General features: G+C 37.4%; 1 protein-coding gene across 1 annotated transcript in view; it reads right to left on the reverse strand.

Annotated features, from left to right (window-relative positions):
- Positions 1-2,250: 2,250 nt before the first annotated feature.
- LOC131934759 (rho-associated protein kinase 1) overlaps positions 2,251-19,638 on the reverse strand; it is an 88,069-nt gene continuing 70,681 nt past the window's right edge. The window contains exons 3-10 of the mRNA XM_059290875.1: positions 11,283-11,361; positions 11,065-11,117; positions 6,146-6,291; positions 5,767-5,832; positions 5,539-5,671; positions 5,398-5,424; positions 4,554-4,672; positions 2,251-2,516 (exon numbers count right to left, since the gene is read on the reverse strand). Of these exons, the coding sequence (XP_059146858.1) occupies positions 4,558-4,672; positions 5,398-5,424; positions 5,539-5,671; positions 5,767-5,832; positions 6,146-6,291; positions 11,065-11,117; positions 11,283-11,361 (619 nt within the window). The 3' untranslated portion in view covers positions 2,251-2,516; positions 4,554-4,557. The remainder of the gene's footprint in view (positions 2,517-4,553; positions 4,673-5,397; positions 5,425-5,538; positions 5,672-5,766; positions 5,833-6,145; positions 6,292-11,064; positions 11,118-11,282; positions 11,362-19,638) is intronic.

The following is a 19,638-nucleotide window of genomic DNA, read 5'->3' on the forward strand; positions in this document are numbered from 1 at the left end:
ATACCGTCAAAACAAATCCTCACTACCTAATAATCATTGTATCGGTGTATTTGCTCTATCATAAGCCGAAAATGGAGAATCTGGTATGTGCCATGCCTTTACCTACTTCCCTGTACATTATACCAGTCTTGAGCCTATGTACCGAACACGTGACTTGCGGTTAGCAAGAGCAAGTTCTAATGCAAGACCATGCCGTCCCTGGATTTATTAATACTAGTATTTGTTGGTGTTCTCAAAAGTATTTTAGTATGTAAAGTCCCTTTTCACACCTGCCGGTCTGTGTGGCTAGTGAAGTAGAGTTCACTTGCTTCTGTGACCTCGGAAAATGAAGGGATAGTGTGGTTCGCGCTATGCCCAGCCACCTTTACTTTTCCCAACGTGAGTTAGGTACCCAACAAAGCTGGGTGGACTTCGACAGTCTACTGACTTTAACGGATTTGAACTCGACTTTTGGGTTAGCAGTCTAGTTCTCTACCGCTAGGCCACTGTATAAAAGTATTTTGTCAATTGCTATTTGATTAGTTTAAATTTCAGTTAGTCAAGAAGATGGGGTGAGCCGAACAGTTAGAAGAAACAAAACCACGCCTGACCACATTATTTGATCCAGTTAATCAATACCACCAGATTATCTGTACAGTTAACTAACTGCTCTCACCCCTTCTCCTTCCTGTAAACTGGACCATCCAACACACATGTGAATGTCAATGCCAACCCATCACTCCATCAGCTTATATCACGCTTAGCTTTGGTCTTAGTACATGTTGCTGTACACACTTAAAACAGACACGCCATTTGTACATTGATGAAGTGACAAACTGATCAGCTTATATCACGCTTAGCTTTGGTCTTAGTACATGTTGCTGTACACACTTAAAACAGACACGCCATTTGTACATTGATGAAGTGACAAACAAAAGATGTATCAAACATTTTATTCATGGAATAAATGTCATGCCAGAAGACAACAAAGGAAGGGACCATAGGAATGCCACTTTCAATATGACAGCATGAAAACATACAAAGGCTTTGATATATTTGCTACTAAAGTTATATACTGCTGGTAACTGCCTAAAACAGATCATCTCATGTTCGCTTATCTGGAGCTGTTACAGGGTGGAATATAGATTTGAATAGAGCATTATGTACTTTGTATAAATAGAGTTCACATATATACAAGAGATAAGAACAATAACCCTGGAAGAAATGTAACACAAACAAATTACATTGTATCATTAGTGATTCAAATACAGAAATAAATATTCAACAAGAAAAATTCTTCTTACAATTTACAAAATAATAATCAATTAACCTGTGCTAATTAAACCCGATCTGTTTAAAATCAACTCAGATGTACAAGAGAAAACCTTAATGCAACCATGGTATACCCATGTAAACTGTTGAAATAAAATTTAGCATGACTGGCCAAATCAAGTAGTACAAAAGAATTATGAGAAGCTAGTACCAAATAATGATGGGCTTATGTGGCAATGGCCAGGGCCAACCCTTGCTGGTGAAAACACTGGACAAATCAAGAAATGCTTACAGTAACAAGATGAACTATATCTATGTACAAACTTAGCCAATGTCTATCACAAAAAGGAACTGAAAATGTACAGCCCCTCTCATCCACACACAGCTGCATTGTGTTAGTCCAACCCCACACTTCTAGTACTTGTTAAACTAGTTCCACACACACGCTCACACACAAGGCAACTACATATCCTAAGTCTTGTTTCAACAACAAAAATACAAAGTTTAGTGAGGTTCAAGACCTCACCAACAGCTAGTGGTAACTACAGGAAAAAAACCATTCATGCTAGTAAAGCAGAGAGATGAACCACCCCATGTATAACTACAAGAGAAAAAACCATTCATGCTAGTAAAGAAAAGAGATGAACCACCCCATGTATAACTACAAGAGAAAAAACCATTCATGCTAGTAGAGCAGAGAGATGAACCACCCCATGTATAACTACAAGAAAAAAACATTCATGCTAGTAAAGCAGAGAGATGAACCACCCCATGTATAACTACAAGAGAAAAAAACCATTCATGCAAGAGACATGAACATGACAAGCTGGGCGTAATATAAAAAAAACATTCAGGTTAGAATTGCATAGTTATTATTTTAACATATAGATCTAATTACTTAATAAAATAATCTAAATTATAGTTGCCATTCAAACAATTTGTTAGGCCTACTTGTAAATTTTTTTTTTTTAAAACAGTAACATTTTCAAATTATTTGCTAAAAAAATATTTCTGTTAGTGCCAAACAGTAAGTTATTATTTTTTTTTAAGAAGCCTAAAATATACAAACTGTTAACATGATTTTTTAATTGCTTACTTTAAACATTTCTATTCTATTCCAAATACTGAAATATTATTATCCTACTGTAAACAAAACAGAACATTTTTAAAACTAGTTGCAGAAAGTGAAAAGAAAAGTGGTCATGAAATGTTAGGATTGTCCACCTTTTGCACTGCGCAAGTAACCTCTTTCTTTAATTGGCTGACTGAAAGAAGAAAAAAAAGGAGAGAAAGGAAAGAATTGGTGAATAAGAAAATGTCTACACAACACTTAAGTACAAAAAATAAACAATCTATAAAAGAAATAAGTTAGGTATCATTTCTACAAGTCATTGAAGAGGAAATCGATACAACAAGAACAAACTTGACCAAATCCCAGCCAATATTTCTGATTGTATGGTCATTGTTTGAAATGAATTAACTCAACTGATCAAACATGTTCAGAGAGCTTTTCTAAGTTGTAAGAGAGGTCAAAACAATGAGTTATTAAAAAATATCACAAGAACAACTTTGGTTAAATGTGTTCACAAGAGCTTTGATCCAATAAAAAAGTGATGTACCATGTAAGGGTGAACACACGCCATGTTGTAATTGACAATAACAACACACCACGTTGTAATTGACAATAACAACACACCACGTGGTAACATTACCACCAACAACACAATTAGAGGGGAGCTAGTGTATTGTGTTTGACTAAGTGATCACCAACCTTATGCCCCTCCCAAGCACTGCATTAAATGTACCATTTTTATTGAAGAGCTTTTTAAAATGCCAATGGAAACATTTAATTTACAATTTTTAAAGAATGAAAAACCAATGTATAGCATAACGTTGAAAAAAAGTAATTTTTTTAAAAAGATATTTAAAAAGGCCTAATAAATTTGAAGAGATTTTGTACTAACAATTAAGCACAAAATCTTGTAGTAGAAAGTCGATAGAGATTTAACAGATGACTAACAAACAAAATAACTAGGTTGGTCAAGATAAATACTTTTGAAAACAAATACCAGATTTAATCATTGATTGCAGAAGTTAAAATAATTTGTACATGAAAATGTTAAAAATATGTATAAATAGTACAAAAATAAATGAAAGTGTAATCATGTCAAGTTTCCCATAACCCTATTAGAGTGAGTATAACAATGAATACTTGAGTCCAGTTTATTATGACACCAGAAACATTCAGCAGCGAGTACACATTAACAACAGCTAAGTTCAATCTGGCATAATTCTCCATCATTTATGTATTATTCTTACTTTATTTTAAAATAGGGATAGTAGAATTAAGTAGATATTTATTGTTAACTTTTGAAAATTGTTAAAAACAATATTTTGTTAAAGCATCTAAATAAATTGAGACAGTTTGGGCAAACTTTTAAATGTTATTTTTTTAAAATAACAAATCAAATAATTACTAAAACTATACAAATTGTAATGGTGTATAATTATGGAGAAAGGTGGGTCAAATCTATTAATAGCTATCTACATATTTTATCAATGTTTTTTTTTTTTAAATATTAACAGACATCTTTAAAGTTAATTTAGCAAGAAAACTGGCTGATGTTAGTGTCAAACAAAAACTTCATTAGGCTGATGTTAGTGACAAACAAAAACATCACATCATGATGATCATAGAGAACTTTGTGGAATGATCAAGAGCTCCTGGCAAACAAATATATCTCACAAGAGAAGACTTATCAACAATATACTCTGCAGCACTGAGTTTAAATAATATTTAAATAAAAAAACAATATCATTTTAGAACACTACATGGCAGGTATAAGCACTGAAATGAACGGTAGAAAAGCTTAACTTAAATATAAAGCGAAACGAAATTGTGACACATGCAATCAAGCTTTTTCACTTACGCAGCTTTCGAAGGGAGAGAATAAATAAAAGAGCATGAAAACTGACACAATCACTGGCTATTACTGAAGCATACACCAGGCAGCTTGTAAGTTAATAAATATTTTTAACATTTATTTTTTAATGTCTGAATATGTCTTTTTCAACTGAATGTATAAAATACTACTAATGGGATACTAGGCTATGCGGTACAGCAAAGAATAATTTGATAAATGGAAGGGATTTAATGATATAACATTGTTCATTAGATGAAGTGGGTCTGGTAAACAAATATTTATACTAACAATTTAAGGAGCATTGGTTATGATGTAAAAAAAAAATAACTAAATGGTTGAATTAATAAGACTTAATCCAGTTGAACAAGCCATTTGTACAGGCTCATGAATTACGAGCGTTAGGTGGCGGCAATGTGGCAGATTTACCAGCCTGGGGGTGGCCCCTCTGCTGAGGTCCATAAGAAGAATATTGCTTTGTGCCCCTGACAGTACCAGTACTGGGAAAAATAAACAACAGAAATAAAAATGTTAGCCCACAACACATAAGCCAAAATATTGCTGGATCCTCCCCTTGTCACAATCAAATAAAACAGTAACCAAAATAGAAGGTCTAAACCAGCTACAAATATTGATTTGTTAAAGTTAATATAATAACAAAGTTTAAAATGTTGATTCAGAGTTAAACATTAGTAAAAAATATATTGAATGTAAAATGTATAAAAGATTAATAAATTACTTAATACCAATAAAATTAATGAATTGAAAAATTATTTTAAAACTTAGCCTACTTCTCCCATTGGCAAATAAATTAAAAGCATTAAAGTATGGAAAGATGAAGAAAAGATGTTGAACAAATAATTTTTACATGTAGTTTTTTTTTCATTTTCTTAAGCTATTTCTTCTTTTAAGAGTAAAATCATATTTTTTCTTAACTAATTTGTTTCCACTCACTGTAGTTCACTTGTCTAAACAAAGCTAAACAACAATAAATACAACAACTATTTTTAGCTAACAAGAAGTTTTTTACAGTAAAAAAGCAAAGATTTGATCACACTAATATACATAAAACTACACTATAAAACTGTGTAAATCAACAGATTAATTACTTACAGATAGCAAATTAAAAGAAACACCTGGGCTAAAAGCACATTGTACTTAACAAGAACACTGAAGGTAAAAAAAAAATTAACCAATAAGGAAGAGGACACCTATGTTGACCTACCTGACATTACCATCTGAGTAAGCAGTTCTAATGTAGAAAGTAAAATATTTGAGCCATGAGCTGGATGAGCTACATGCTGTGATATGGAGGTATGAGAATGAACACACACATGTACTGTACATGACAAACTTGTGTATCTACCTGAGGTTTCCTGTACTGACTATCCCTTTTTTAGATACTTTTTTACTAAGATGTTGAACCCAGTTTTTCTGTTTCTCAGTTGACTCTGCCAGCAGTAACATTTCCTTTGCCTGAATACTTGAATCATAATTTACTGAAAATAAAGGGTTGAAGATGTGAATTTTTATCTGATCAAAGCAAGTTAAATGTCTATTTTATGTATTACAGAGTAAACAAAGCAAGGCTCACCTTTACAGTAGGGTAGAAACTCTTCATTCTTGTCATAGTGGTCTCGATGTACTTTTACATGGCAACCTGGTAAAAAAACTTGTTTAAATCACTTGGCTCTTTAAAATTATAGTCTTGTAATATTTGGAGTGTTTGGTCAGGTGGTAGGGAGCTCAATAGCTAGACGGAAGGCCTAGAGTTAGGATCTTAGTCCGCTCTCTAAACTGCAGGTCATCAACCCAGCTCTAATAGGGACCTGACTCACATTAGGGAAAGTGCTGGCCACAACATGTCAAGAAACCTGAATTCTACTTCATCTTCCCATATAGGCTATTTCCATGTTTTAAAAAAATGCTTCTATGATAAGAAAAGCACATTAAAAGAAATATAGAGCACTTACGTTTACACTCCAAGGCTGGAGGTGGGTGAATCACATGCCAGACAGTTTTATGGCACGAGTCACAGGAAGTTGGTGTACGAAAGCTTATTGGAACTAAATCATGACCTTTATAGATGATAACACCTGTGCGATCTGTGTTGGATTGGAATCACTGACGAGAAGCCACATTGATTGTTAACAGTAGTTTATTCACACCATGAGGAAAGAGAGAGAGGACGGAAGTGGCGAGACACTTATATACATAAACATGTAAGGGACATCACTCAAGATAACAATATAAATATAATACTAATACAGAAGAGTGAGTTCCCTTGACTTCACAAGTCTCACTATATTACATCCCTTTACCCTTAGTAAACACAACACATCTCTCAATAGAACAATTTACAGTATCCTAAAAATCACCAATTATATTGTAACATGAATACTATGGTAGATTACATCCTTACAAACAATGCACAATATGTTACAACATAATTAAAATACAAACAATGATGTCAAAGTCCTTTTGACCTTTAAAATCATAGGTCTAACTTATTTGGGACTTTGATTGTCCTGTTTGACCTTCTCAGTGGCCTTTGATTTGGTGACTCAATATTCTGACCATTTGGATTCTCTATCTCAGGAGGTCTAGGATTTAAATCATTAACTCCAGAATTTACATTTTCTGACTCTAGACAACTTGGTTCACTCATATCAACAGAACTTGGTTGTGGAACAAACTGAGTTGGTGTGAACTGTTCAGATTTGGTGGGATTGATAGATTCACACTTATTATCTGCACAAGTTATTTTTAACTGGTCTGCATGTCTACGGACAATAAGTCCATCATTTGTTTTTACTTTATAAGACACAGGTCCTGTACATTGAACAATTTGACCTGGTATCCATTTTTCCTTTCTCCCATAATTTCTTAGATACACATTATCATTAACTCCAAATTCTCTTTCAATGGATGATTTGTCATGATTTACTTTTTGTGTATGTTGATGTTGGGAAACAGACCTTTGAACAGTTGGATGTAGTAGATCAAGGTGGGTTTTAATTTTCCTACCACATAACAATTCACATGGTGCAACACCTGTTGTTATATGAGGAGTTGTGCGGTATTTGGTTAAGAACCTGTTTACTCTTTCTCTAAGAGAAAACTTGTTACCGGTACTCATTTTTACCATAGCGGTTTTGAATATGCCTACCGCTCTTTCAGCTAAACCATTCCCAGCAGGATGATAGGGGGATGTGGTTATATGCTCAATACCATTTGCCACACAAAACAGTTTAAACTCATGAGCTGTGAAACTAGGCCCATTATCTGAAACAATTTGATCTGGTAATCCATGAGTTGAAAATATTTCCTTAAGTTCTATAATGGTATCATTTGCAGTGATTGTGTTCATGATTTTAACTTCTAACCATTTAGAATGTGAATCAATAACAATTAAGAACATTTTGTTCATGAAAGGTCCTGCGAAATCTATATGTATACGTTTCCATGGTTCGATTGGCCAGTCCCAGTTTTGCAAGGGTGCTGTAGCTGGTTGCTTTGAATGTTGTGCACAGCTTGAACAAAGCTTTACATATTTTTCAATATCAGCATCCATATGTGGCCACCAGAACCATGATCTTGCCAGACTCTTAATTTTGGAAGAACCAAGATGAGTATCATGTAAAGTTCTTAAAACTTCTTTTTGTAACATTTTGGGGATAATTACTCTTGACCCCCATAGTACACATCCATCTTCGAGACTTAACTCCATTTTTCTTATTTTATATGGCCTTAAGTCATCATTCACAGACTCTTCAGGCCAACCATTCTTACAGTACTCATATACTTTTATTAAGCACTCATCTTTTTGTGTTTCTCTTTTAATATCATTCACATTTATATTGGAGTTATCCATGATAGTGAAGAGAACAAATACATCTTCTGGTACATAGCTAAGGCTTTGGTTTTTTAAAGGTAATCTACTAAGACTATCTGCACTATTCTCAGATCCAGGTTTGTATTTCAATTCATAATTGTATGCAGTTAGTGTGATAGCCCATCTTTGAATTCTTGGTGAGGCATGCTCAGGTAGGGTTTTGTTTTCTCCAAATAAACCTAGCAATGGTTTATGATCTGTAAAGATGGTGAACTTCCTACCAAACAGAAACTTATGAAATTTCTTAACACCAAAAATGATGCCTAAGCCTTCCCTATCTAACTGAGAATAATTTTTCTCAGCCTGGTTCAAAGATCTACTGGCAAAAGCAATGGGTCTGTCACCCTTTTCATCCATGTGGGACAAGACTGCTCCTACACCATCTGGTGAAGCATCACATGTTAATATAAGTCTTTTCCCTGGGTCATAGTGAGTTAGTAAGGTGTCAGAAGACAAAGCTTATTTTGCTGTATTAAAAGCAGCTTCTTGTTGTTTACCCCAGTGCCAAGTTGCATTTTTCTGTAGCAGCTTGTACAGTGGTGATAGTTTACCAGACAGATTCCCTATGAACTTTGCATAGTAATTTATCAAGCCCAAAAAAGCTCTTAGTTGTTGGGTATTTTCAGGTTTGGGTGCTTCTTTAATGGCTTTTGTTTTCTCAGGTTGAGGTCTGATATCTTGCTTGCTTAATATATAACCAAGAAAACTAATTTCTGTCATCATGAATTGACATTTATCTTTGTTTATCTTTAAACCTTTTTCACCAACTATTTTCAAGACTTTATCAAGTGTTTTAAGATGTTCAGTGTCATTCTTACCAGTTATGTACACATTGTCAAAGTAAACACAAACATTTAGAATATCCTTAAAAATACTGTCCATGACAGCTTGGAAAATTCCAGGGCTAGATGATATGCCAAAACATAGTCTTTCATATTGGTAGAGTCCTTTATGTGTGTTTATTGTCGTATAGACTTTTGAATCTGGATGCAGTTCTAGTTGAGTGTAAGCATGACTAAAGTCTAATTCAGTGAATTTGTCTCCTCCTGCCAAATTCAAAGAAATTTCCTCAATGTTAGGAATAGGGTACCTATTTAGCTCTATTTGCTTATTCAGTGTAGCTTTATAATCTCCACAAATTCTTATAGAACCATCCTTCTTTAACACTGGCACAATGGGCGTTGCCCAATCGGAATAGTCTACCTTCTTTATGATGCCATTAGATTCCAATCTACTTAGCTCATTTTCAATTTTATTCCTCATTGCATAAGGTGGAACTCTAGCTTTGCAGTATCTTGGATTTGTGTCTTTAATGCTTATCTTCACTGTTCTATCATTTAGTAAACCTGAATTACCAAAAACACTTTTATTTTTAGATATAACTTTATCTATTGAAGTAAGACTAGATTCTCTTGTATTGATCAATGAACATATACTCTCCCAATTTAACTTAAGATCAACTAACCAGTTCCTACCTAGTAATGGTGGTCCATTTCCTTCAACCACAAGAATAGGAAGTTTAACACTTTGACCATTATAACTTACATGAACAACACTCTCCTATTACCGGAACATTGTCACCAGTGTATGTTGTTAGACACTTGTGACATGGTTGTAGAGGCACTGATCCTCCTGTGACAGCGTCAAAGTCCTTCTTTGTGATGACTGTTAGAGATGCTCCAGTGTCAAGTTGGAAGCTGATGCTCTTACCGTTGATATAAACTAGTACACTGATGGGAGCATGACTTATTGATTTCACAGAGAACAGGTTGAAATCCGGCTGCGAATCAGTTTGAGCATTTTCACAGGTAGAGTGGTTCATTGGTTGGGTTAGGTAGTCTTGGTGAGAGTTAACATAGTGCTGCCTTTGGTTGCGGTACTGTCTTGACTGGCTAGATTTAGCAACAGACGAAGACTTTGCAAAGCAGGCCTTGGCAATGTGACCTTGCTTACTGCACTTATAACAAGTTGCAGACTTGAACTTGCACCGATGAGATGCATGGGGACCTTTGCATCGATGACATTTTTGATAATTATTACTAGATTTAGATCTAGGCTTTGAACGTGCAGGCTGTTTAGCATAAGTTGAAATGCTCTGATGGGGTTGGTGTTTGTTGACTAACCTGCTGTTTACTGCATGGATCTCTGAAGGTGCTAGAGATCTCGCCGCATCAGATGACTGCTGGAATGAAGTTGCTAGTTGTATTGCTTTTTCTAATGTTAGATCTGACTCGAGCAGCAACTTTCTTTGAATATCAGGGCTGTTTACACCTGTCACAAACTTTTCACATAGTCTGTCAGACAGCGTATCGCCGAATTCACAAAATTCACTTAAATGACGTAAAGCAGCAACATATTCTGATATTGACTCGTTTGGTTGACGAGTCCTACCGTCAAATCTAGCTCGACATAGAAACTTTGATGGGGTAGGCGCATGGTGGTCTGTTAGCAATTTGCTCAGCTCGTTAAAGCTCTTGGTAGTTAGACTAGCTGGTGCGCATAAGTCCTTTAATAGCCTAAATTGTTGAGGCCCTATGACTGTTAACAAAACAGCTCTCTTTTTGGCTTCTATCGTCACGTTGTTTGCTTCAAGGTAAAAGCTTAACCTATCTAGGTAATCATGAATGATTTCATCATTCGAATCAAATTCTTTTATTTGGCCATACAGCGCCATTATTCTAGAAATACTTAGCCAATATGCTCTAGCAAACCTCTTTTTTGCGTAAGTAGGTGCTCTTTCTAGTGGATTATTTATCTTCGTCGCCAATGTGTTGGATTGGAATCACTGACGAGAAGCCACATTGATTGTTAACAGTAGTTTATTCACACCATGAGGAAAGAGAGAGAGGACGGAAGTGGCGAGACACTTATATACATAAACATGTAAGGGACATCACTCAAGATAACAATATAAATATAATACTAATACAGAAGAGTGAGTTCCCTTGACTTCACAAGTCTCACTATATTACACGATCTAAAGGAGCAAATGCACTTTCTTGATTGACCTCGTCTGGTTTTCTGTTCTCACCTTCACTTGCATATAAAATCTATAAACAGGTTTAAAAACAAGTAAATTTAAAAAGTGATTTAATTTTTGCATTCTGAAATATATTTGTACTTATGATACCATTATAGTGAAACCACTATGAATGTCTAGACATTGTTGTCTGATTAAGCTTGTACAAGATTTCAAGTTATATTAAACAAATTACCTGAAAAATTCTAGGAATATCTTTGGCATCTGCCCTGTACACATCTCCCTGTGTCACTGGTCGAACAAAGAAGATTTTGCTGTAAGACAACATTTTAACCAGCAATAATGTAAAGATAATGTATGCTTTAATTTGCTGGTTTTATTTAATATAGTACTCAATTCAAAATTAAATATTTTAAATCACCTGCTTATAAGTAAATGAAAAGCATGATATAACCCAAACTGTATGTAATGGTTTGTTGATCTGTTAGTTACCGATAGAGCTTAGAGAGAGTGGTGATATTTTTTTTTCTCTCACTTCCGCGCATCCTTGTTGCTACAATGCGGTTTAACAGACCTGAGCAAACTAATATCTACACACTGACACAACATTAATATTAAACTAAAAATAATTTTTAACAAACAGTTTATTAGATGTATTTACATTGGTTAGACATCACAAAGGATTATATGTTAAAAGCAAAAAAAAAAAAAAACAATACAAAAACGACATGGTCTGTCTTCCCATATTTAATAAAACATCACTTGAATATTTAAAACAATTCCAAAAGACAAAATAATCAAACTTACGTTTCAAGGCGGAATTATTCACCTTGATTACTGACATAAATGCAAGAGCTTATTTTTCAAGACCCTAAGACCCCCTTTATGGCCCTACGAGACGCTGCCATCCGGTGGTCTGGAGATGAAGAACCAGGGGCAGAAGCTCGCCCTAAAGAAGACCGCGCCTAGCCCAGGTCCAGGCTAGAAGACATGGTGGACAAACTCGCAGAGCAGCTATCGGCTCTGTTGACTCATTTGGCACAGAACCCTCAAGTGTCATCTAGTTGAAGGGCACCCCGCCGACGTCCAGAGACGGAAACAAGAATTTGTTACAATTGTAACCAGCAAGGACACCTAGTCCGTTATTGCCGGATAGCAAAAAACGGGGGCCCTCAGTAGATCGGAGTCCCACTGCTGGGGGGGGGGGGGTGCGGGTCCAGGCTCCACCATTCACAAGCTGGTTGGACACTGTCCCACCCTGACTGTATTTACAAGGTGTACCGTTGACGGCAGTTATAGACAGTGGTTCTCAAGCCAGCACGGTCACAGAGACATTTTTTAAAAGAAGCCTTAAGAACATTATTCTAAGAAAAGGCACCCATCTATCCCTGAGAGCAGCAAATGATTTGGCCATCTCATACAATGGCTATTTTATTACCGACCTGGAAGTCAACAAGGAAGAACTACGTGACAAGGGGTTCCTTGTCATAAAGGATCCAGTAGGTGGCTCAGCTCCACCCTGTCTGCTGGGTATGAACGTCCTCCAAGACCTAACCACATTGGCCTATCTGATCAAGCCTCCTGGGGCGACACCGAAGGCATGGCGAGAGGGCACGGCCCACAGCCCCCGCGAGAGGACTCTGGTGCCCGCCAAGAGTATATCAACCATTAGGGCGACGGGAGGGGACCTTAGGATGGTGGACGACATGCTAGTACAGCCATTGGAACAGCCATTTCACCCAGACCTGCTCGTGGTGCCAGGTCTAACTTCCTGCCGTGATGGATTCTTCTCGGTACAGGTGGCTAACCTGTCTGAGGAGCCCGTCTACATCTCCAGTAGGACCTGTCTAGCAACAATCCACCCGTTCGAGCTGGTCCCTCCAAACCTGCAGTTCAGGGTCAACTCTCTGGCTGCTGAGGTGGTCATAGATTCATCCCTGTCAAGCGAGACCCACACTTCCATGCCAGAGCCCTCGTTTTCCAGCATGATGGCAGAAACCCTAGATCCACCACAGCGGGCGTCTCTGGAGAAATTACTCCAGGAATTCAAACACAGCATCCCACTAACTAGTGACATACCGGTGGCGTTACCCTACCGCCGACTTCCACCTACAGAGTTCGCTTCAGTTAAAGAACACATAGAAAAGTTCACTACCAGGGGCATTATCCAACCCAGCACCAGCCCCTATGCAGCTCTAATGGTCATTGTGAAGAAAAAGAATGACGAGATCCGGTTATGTTGCGATTACAGGAGGCTGAATGGCATAACCCGGAAAGATGCGTTCCCGCTGCCCAGAATTGACGAAACTTTGGATGCCCTGGCGGGGTCAACCTTCTTCTCCACGCTGGACTTAGCCAGTGGCTACCACCAGGTTGCCATGGCTGAAGAAGACCAGGAAAAGACTGCCTTCGTTACTCCCTTTGGTCTGTACCAGTGGACCAGAATGCCCTTTGGTCTATGTGGTGCAGTCCAGACTTTTTCCAGATTGATGCAGGGGGTGAAGAGTGAGCACATCATGAGAATCATGCTGGCCTATCTGGATGACATCCTGATATATGCCCCAGACTTCACCTCACACCTGGCCAACCTGCGCACGATACTCGCACGGCTGAGGGATATCGGCCTCAAACTTAACCCTGAGAAATGTGTGTTTGGGGCGGAGAGCGTGCACTACCTGGGACATGTGGTGTCCAAGGATGGTGTGAAGACTGACCCAGGGAAAATTACAGCCATCAGCGAGTGGCAGCCCCCAAAGACCCTAAAAGAACTCCGTTCCTTCTTGGGCCTTGCCAGCTACTACCGAAGATTTGTTAAAGGTTTTGCCAACATCGCAAGCCCCTTCACCAAGTGGTCACCAATACTCATGAACAATTCGGCAAGCGAAACAAACGGCAGGACATAACCAACCTGTGGGGCCCAGAACAACAATCAGCCTTTGCCCAGCTTAAGACTGCCTTGACCACTACGCCGGTTCTGGGTTACCCTGACTTTACCCGACCCTTTATTCTGGAAACAGATGCCAGCAGCTACGGTTTGGGTGCAGTCTTAAGCCAGAAATAGGCGGATGGGGTGAAGGTAAAAGCCTTTGCCAGCCGGCCACTCCGCGTGAATGAAAAGAACATGAAGAACTATAGTGCCCTTAAATTAGAACTTTTGGCTCTGAAGTGGGCCATGGCTGAAAAGTTCAGAGGATATTTGCTGGTTAGTAAGACATTGGTGCTGACGGATAACAATCCCCTCAGTTACATTAAATCATCCAAGACCGGTGCAACTGAGCACCGCTGGATTGCAGACCTAGATGTGTTTGACTTCGAGGTCAAGTACAGGTCCGGCAAATCCAATGCCAACGCTGATGTCCTGTCCAGGTTTCTTGTGGACAAACCTGCAGCAAGAGATCCCGAAGACCAGTATTCCGGAGTGTACCAGGTCACCACCCGGGTCCCGCCAGAGGTGTCAGTATCAACCTGTCCCTCTGGAGGCCCACTGCAATTTCCTGTCTTCGGCCTCACCGGCCGATGTGAAGAATGCCCAACAGGTGGACCCAATAATCCAGGAGATCATACCTTTCCTGACGCCGACCACAGATTACATTCCTCGACTTTATCGCTCCCAGCACATATTCTCCTGAGACAAAAGTCGAGACTAAGGTTGAAGGACGGTATCCTGCAGCGCACGGTGAAACTGCCAGGTCAAGGTGAAATCGCACAATGCGTTATCCCCAATCAACTACGACCAGAGGTACTCCGTCTAAGTCACAACGACAACGGCCACCAAGGACCAGACCGCTGCCTGCAGCTGTTACGGCAACGATGCTACTGGCCAGGGATGCAGGCAGATATACGCCAGTACTGCCAGGCATGTGACCGCTGCCAGCACGCAAAAATGACTGGTCTGAAGGTGCACCAGCCTAAGGGTCATCTTTTGGCCAACATGCTTCTGGAGGTTGTGCCAGTCGACCTCACCCTGATGGACAACAAAGCGAGATACATTCGCCTTCTAAGTTACAAATAATAATAATTACACACTCCAGCCGCTCACATATGTGGCGGACTTATGGGTGACATGTGTATAGTAAGAAAAACTTGACTTCATCGTTATTGTATAATATTTTACAAATGTTATTCTATGTACTAGAAAACTCAGTATTGATCATTACAATTTTCTAAACAAATTTTCATTTTACAATTCAACATTTTAATTGACGTAAAACACAATTACATTAAGTTTATACCCTTAAAAAATATCTTTTTTTTCTGAAAAAAATTATATTATACAAATAACTATCTTTTGTACCAATTACTTCCCTTGATAGATGACCTACCAAAAAAATTAAATCAGAAAAAAAAATCCTTCCTTTTTGTTTGTTTTGTTGCTGGAAACTAATTATATAGGTCACATGGATTGATATAAAGCACTGTTGTATATAAAAGACTGTATTTTAAATACTACCTTTTATCTATTTTATACACCGAATGTACTGATTACTAATTATTATTTTTAATCAATAATAGTTTAGAAGCCGTTCCTAAACGTACTCTATGTTTACATTCATCTTTTCGTTTCAGTTATTGTTTGTGTTTGAGTTTAAGTTTTTTTTTCATTATTGTTTGCGTTTATATTAACGTTAGAGTTTCCGTTTGCTTTAATTTTTGGGTTTATGATTGTGTGTGTGTTTATGTTTGCGTTTATGTTTACGTTTGCGTTTAAGATTATTTTCGCGTTATGTTTGTGTTTGCGTTTCTGTTTGTTTGCTTTTATATTTGCGTTTGTTTTTGCCTTTTTAGTTTGCTTTTGTGCTTATATTTCCGTTTGCGTTGTTTATTTTTGCGTTTATGTTTGCGTTTGTGTTTATATTTTTACATACGTCCATATTTTGATATAGACATTTAGTAGAAAATGTTATATATTCTCAGACACCGGGGTGCGCGGGGTATATGAAGCTTAATGAGCAGACGTCACAGCCCTTTACAGATAAGTTCATCTCAAATGCCAATGTAGAGCCTAGTCGGTACGGCTAGTGTATAAAAATAAACCAGAAAGTTTTCTGCTTGTGTTATTTTTCTCTTCTTAATGCATTACTACACCCTTAAGCCATTTGCCATGAAAAACTGTATAAAAACTGACCGCTCGATAATTTCGTTCTTTTGACCCGAGGCGAGATGTAGATCGGGTCAGTTTCTGTGTGGGCGCGTGGTGCACCTCATGCGTGAAGGTATTTGTTTTTTTTTATTTTACTTTTATATGTTGGTTTGTGTTATACTGCTTCCCCATGTTACGGTTATGTTGCAGTGCAGTGAGAGGGTTTATTTATTTGATTCAGCCAGCTACCATTTCACTCGTCTGCAATACCAGGGAGAGAGTATTACACCTTGATAACCACTAGGTTATGTCACATTCAAACGAGTCTACGACGCTCAGAGATAAGAGGAACCAAGTAATCCGTGTACAGATCTTTTAATCTCGTATCTACAACAACACACGTCCTTCCACACCGACGATAAGGATTCAACTCCTCACACATAAACTCATAGCAACCAACTCTCTAAAACGTCACTATCTTTCGTATCTCGTCACACATTCACTCGTTCAATAGAAGGCCGCACCATCAATCCTGCGCACCATTTCCCCAGTCAAACATGCATCATAACATTACCCCCCTCCCCATTTAAGCTAATCCCATTAGCTTCAAACAATTCCATAAATTCAACATATGTCTACCAACATATCATCTCCACCATACTTTTAACCTAACAATATCAACTAGGTGCTATACATGAACATCGATTCTATTTCCAAGTCTTAATTACTACATTACATTGTAATTTTACTCCCACACAATTTTATTTTAATCACTCGCATTCAACAAATAATTTCTCTTGAAATATCTCCCTTAGATAAGTATTCTTGGGTTTTCACACACTTCTCATCATCATCATACTCTGTAATGTCCATCTCTTGACACCAGTAGCTAGAAAAGAAAAATTATACCCAACATCCCATTAGTTTAGACCAATACAACTTGTGATGGCGAACAGAGCCCCCAGTGCCACCATTTAGTGGACATCTGTGGTTGTTCCCATCTTTACATATAATATCACTAATACAGCTTAATCAACATGGCACTGGATCCCCCAGCTCCTGTAATAAAGTCCTATTAATACATAATATAACCATATCAACTCAGCATAAAACTTCTCTCAACCTAGAAAATAATCAATTCAGTAAATCATTATAGTACCACATAATTTCCACATCCTAGATCAGGTAACTTAAGATTCTCATCAACCTAGAGAAGTAAGCATAATCACATCAACACATATCAAAAGCAATCAAACCCCATCAAAGTGACTATAGACATCATTAGTTCATAACATTAGTGTAATTATCATGCCACAACAAAAAAAAAACTTATCATATCATTATTTACCATTTTCATAAGTATAATATCTCCAGAACAATTTTTATGTCACAGTTTCATCAACCCACATTGTCATATATTAATCAGACAAAACTCCTCAGAGTACTATCAATCAAGCACATCAACATATCAACATGTCTATATATATATCATACCTTACACTACAGTCTTTTCTTTGACGATTACCTCAATTTTAAACAAAAATCAATCACTAGTATCAGGCAAATTTGCTCCAAATATGTCAGCCCAAACACAATTTGGATCATTAATCTTTATAGTCTCAGTTCCATCAGCAGAGGTCACTAGAGCACACTGTAAATCATTCAATTCCTCATCTCCATCTCTAGCCATAAAACATTGTGCCTTATTTTGTTCTGTATCATCTTCCTTACACCACTTTCTGTTTCTATTTCTATTCTGATTCCTATCTCCTATATTTACCTTTGTATTATCTACCTTGTCAGAGCCATCAAACTTTATCAGACTGGTCAACTCATGTACTTTACTAACAAGTTTTCCTATTTCCTTTTCAAGGATGCTGATTTTGTTTTCTAAGTTCTGGACTTTACTACTTTCATTATAATCTCTTACCCCAGGAACATTTCCTATAATCAAGTCATACGGGCCTTTCTTAAAAACCACAGCATCTACATATCCGGTAATCTCTTTTGATCTGACAAAAACTCTAGCCACAGGCCAGCTATAGCTCCTACCTCCAAACACATTTACACGCTTCCTTTTATTAGTGTACTGATGGGATTTAACAAATTTATCTCTAACAGCAATAATGGAGGCACCAGAATCCCTAATTGTCACTGTGTTCATCCTATTCACTGAAGCTTTGAAAGTGTTCATCCCCTGACAATTTTTATTTAACACTGCTATGTATACACTATCCTGATCTTGATTATAACTATTTCTCCCTGACCTTTGGAATTCTCTACAATCTTTTCTCATATGCCCAGGCCTATTACAACCAAAACATCTCAATTGTGGTCTGGTTCCTACCTCATCCCTCACTCTAACCCTATCAGGACAATTTCTCCCTAAATGACCTGCCTTTTGACAATTATAACAATTATATGATCCCTGGGAAGCTACATTTGGACTTGCATTATTCCTTCTGATATTCTTGTTGTCTATCATTTTACTACAATTCCTTTCTACTCCCTGAGCTAAAAACATATGACCAAATTCTGTCTCTTTCCTAATAGTTTTATCTGGATGGGCTGCCTGATATTTTTGACATAGGTCAGTACATGCAGCTAAGGTTCTGGGTTTCCTTTCTTGGAGATAACCAAATAAATCTTTATGGACTGAGGTCAAAACCTTCTTGACTAGAATAAATTCTTTCAAATTTTCCACTGTCAAATCTAACCCCGAAGCATCATACCATTTGTCAAAACTTGTTCTAATATTATTTGAAAAAATCTTGAAATCCTCTGTGTTTTCTGGTAATAATTCCTGAAATTTTACTCTGTAAGCTTCTTCTGTTAGGTGGTAATATTCTAACAAAGTCTTTTTGAGAATTCTATAGTCTTTCATCTCAACTTCTGTTAAACCCTGGCATGCATCCAATCCCTTACCTCCTATCAATACCAATAACTGTGTCCCCCACTGTGACTCATGAACATTGGTAGTTCTTGCTATCGTTTCAAACCTCCTTATGTACGAGTCAAGGTTGTCCTTGTACTCATCAAATTTTGGAATCTTCCCTAAAATGTTACTTTCAGAATTTCTAAACTTCTTAGTTACTTGTTTGCCCACATTATCTACTTTAGCCTGTTCCAATTTTGCTTCATATTCCAACTTTACCTTTTCTATCTCTATTCTAGCTTGCTCATTAGCCTCAATCCTAACTTTCTCTAGATTCTATATCTAATTCCTGTTTGGCCATTTCACATTTATAGGCCCTACTAGCTGTCTCCTCTACCAGTTTCATTTGCCTTGTTACCCAGTTCTCTAGATCTTCACCCTTATATTCCAGACTCTGTCCTAACTTATACATTTTCCTAATTTCTTCTGTGTCCATTCTAGATCCAACAAAAAGTATCCACCAATAGATCCAAATCAATCTAGATCTGAGCCCTAGATTCACCTGTTTAAGAAGTGACCAAATCACCTTCTTACGCACAACACTCTAATTTAATATTTATATGACACAATATATGA

The sequence above is a fragment of the Physella acuta genome, unplaced genomic scaffold (genome assembly GCF_028476545.2).
Source record: "Physella acuta isolate Inbredline_101_S28 unplaced genomic scaffold, ASM2847654v3 ptg000117l, whole genome shotgun sequence".
Lineage (NCBI taxonomy): Eukaryota > Metazoa > Mollusca > Gastropoda > Physidae > Physella > Physella acuta.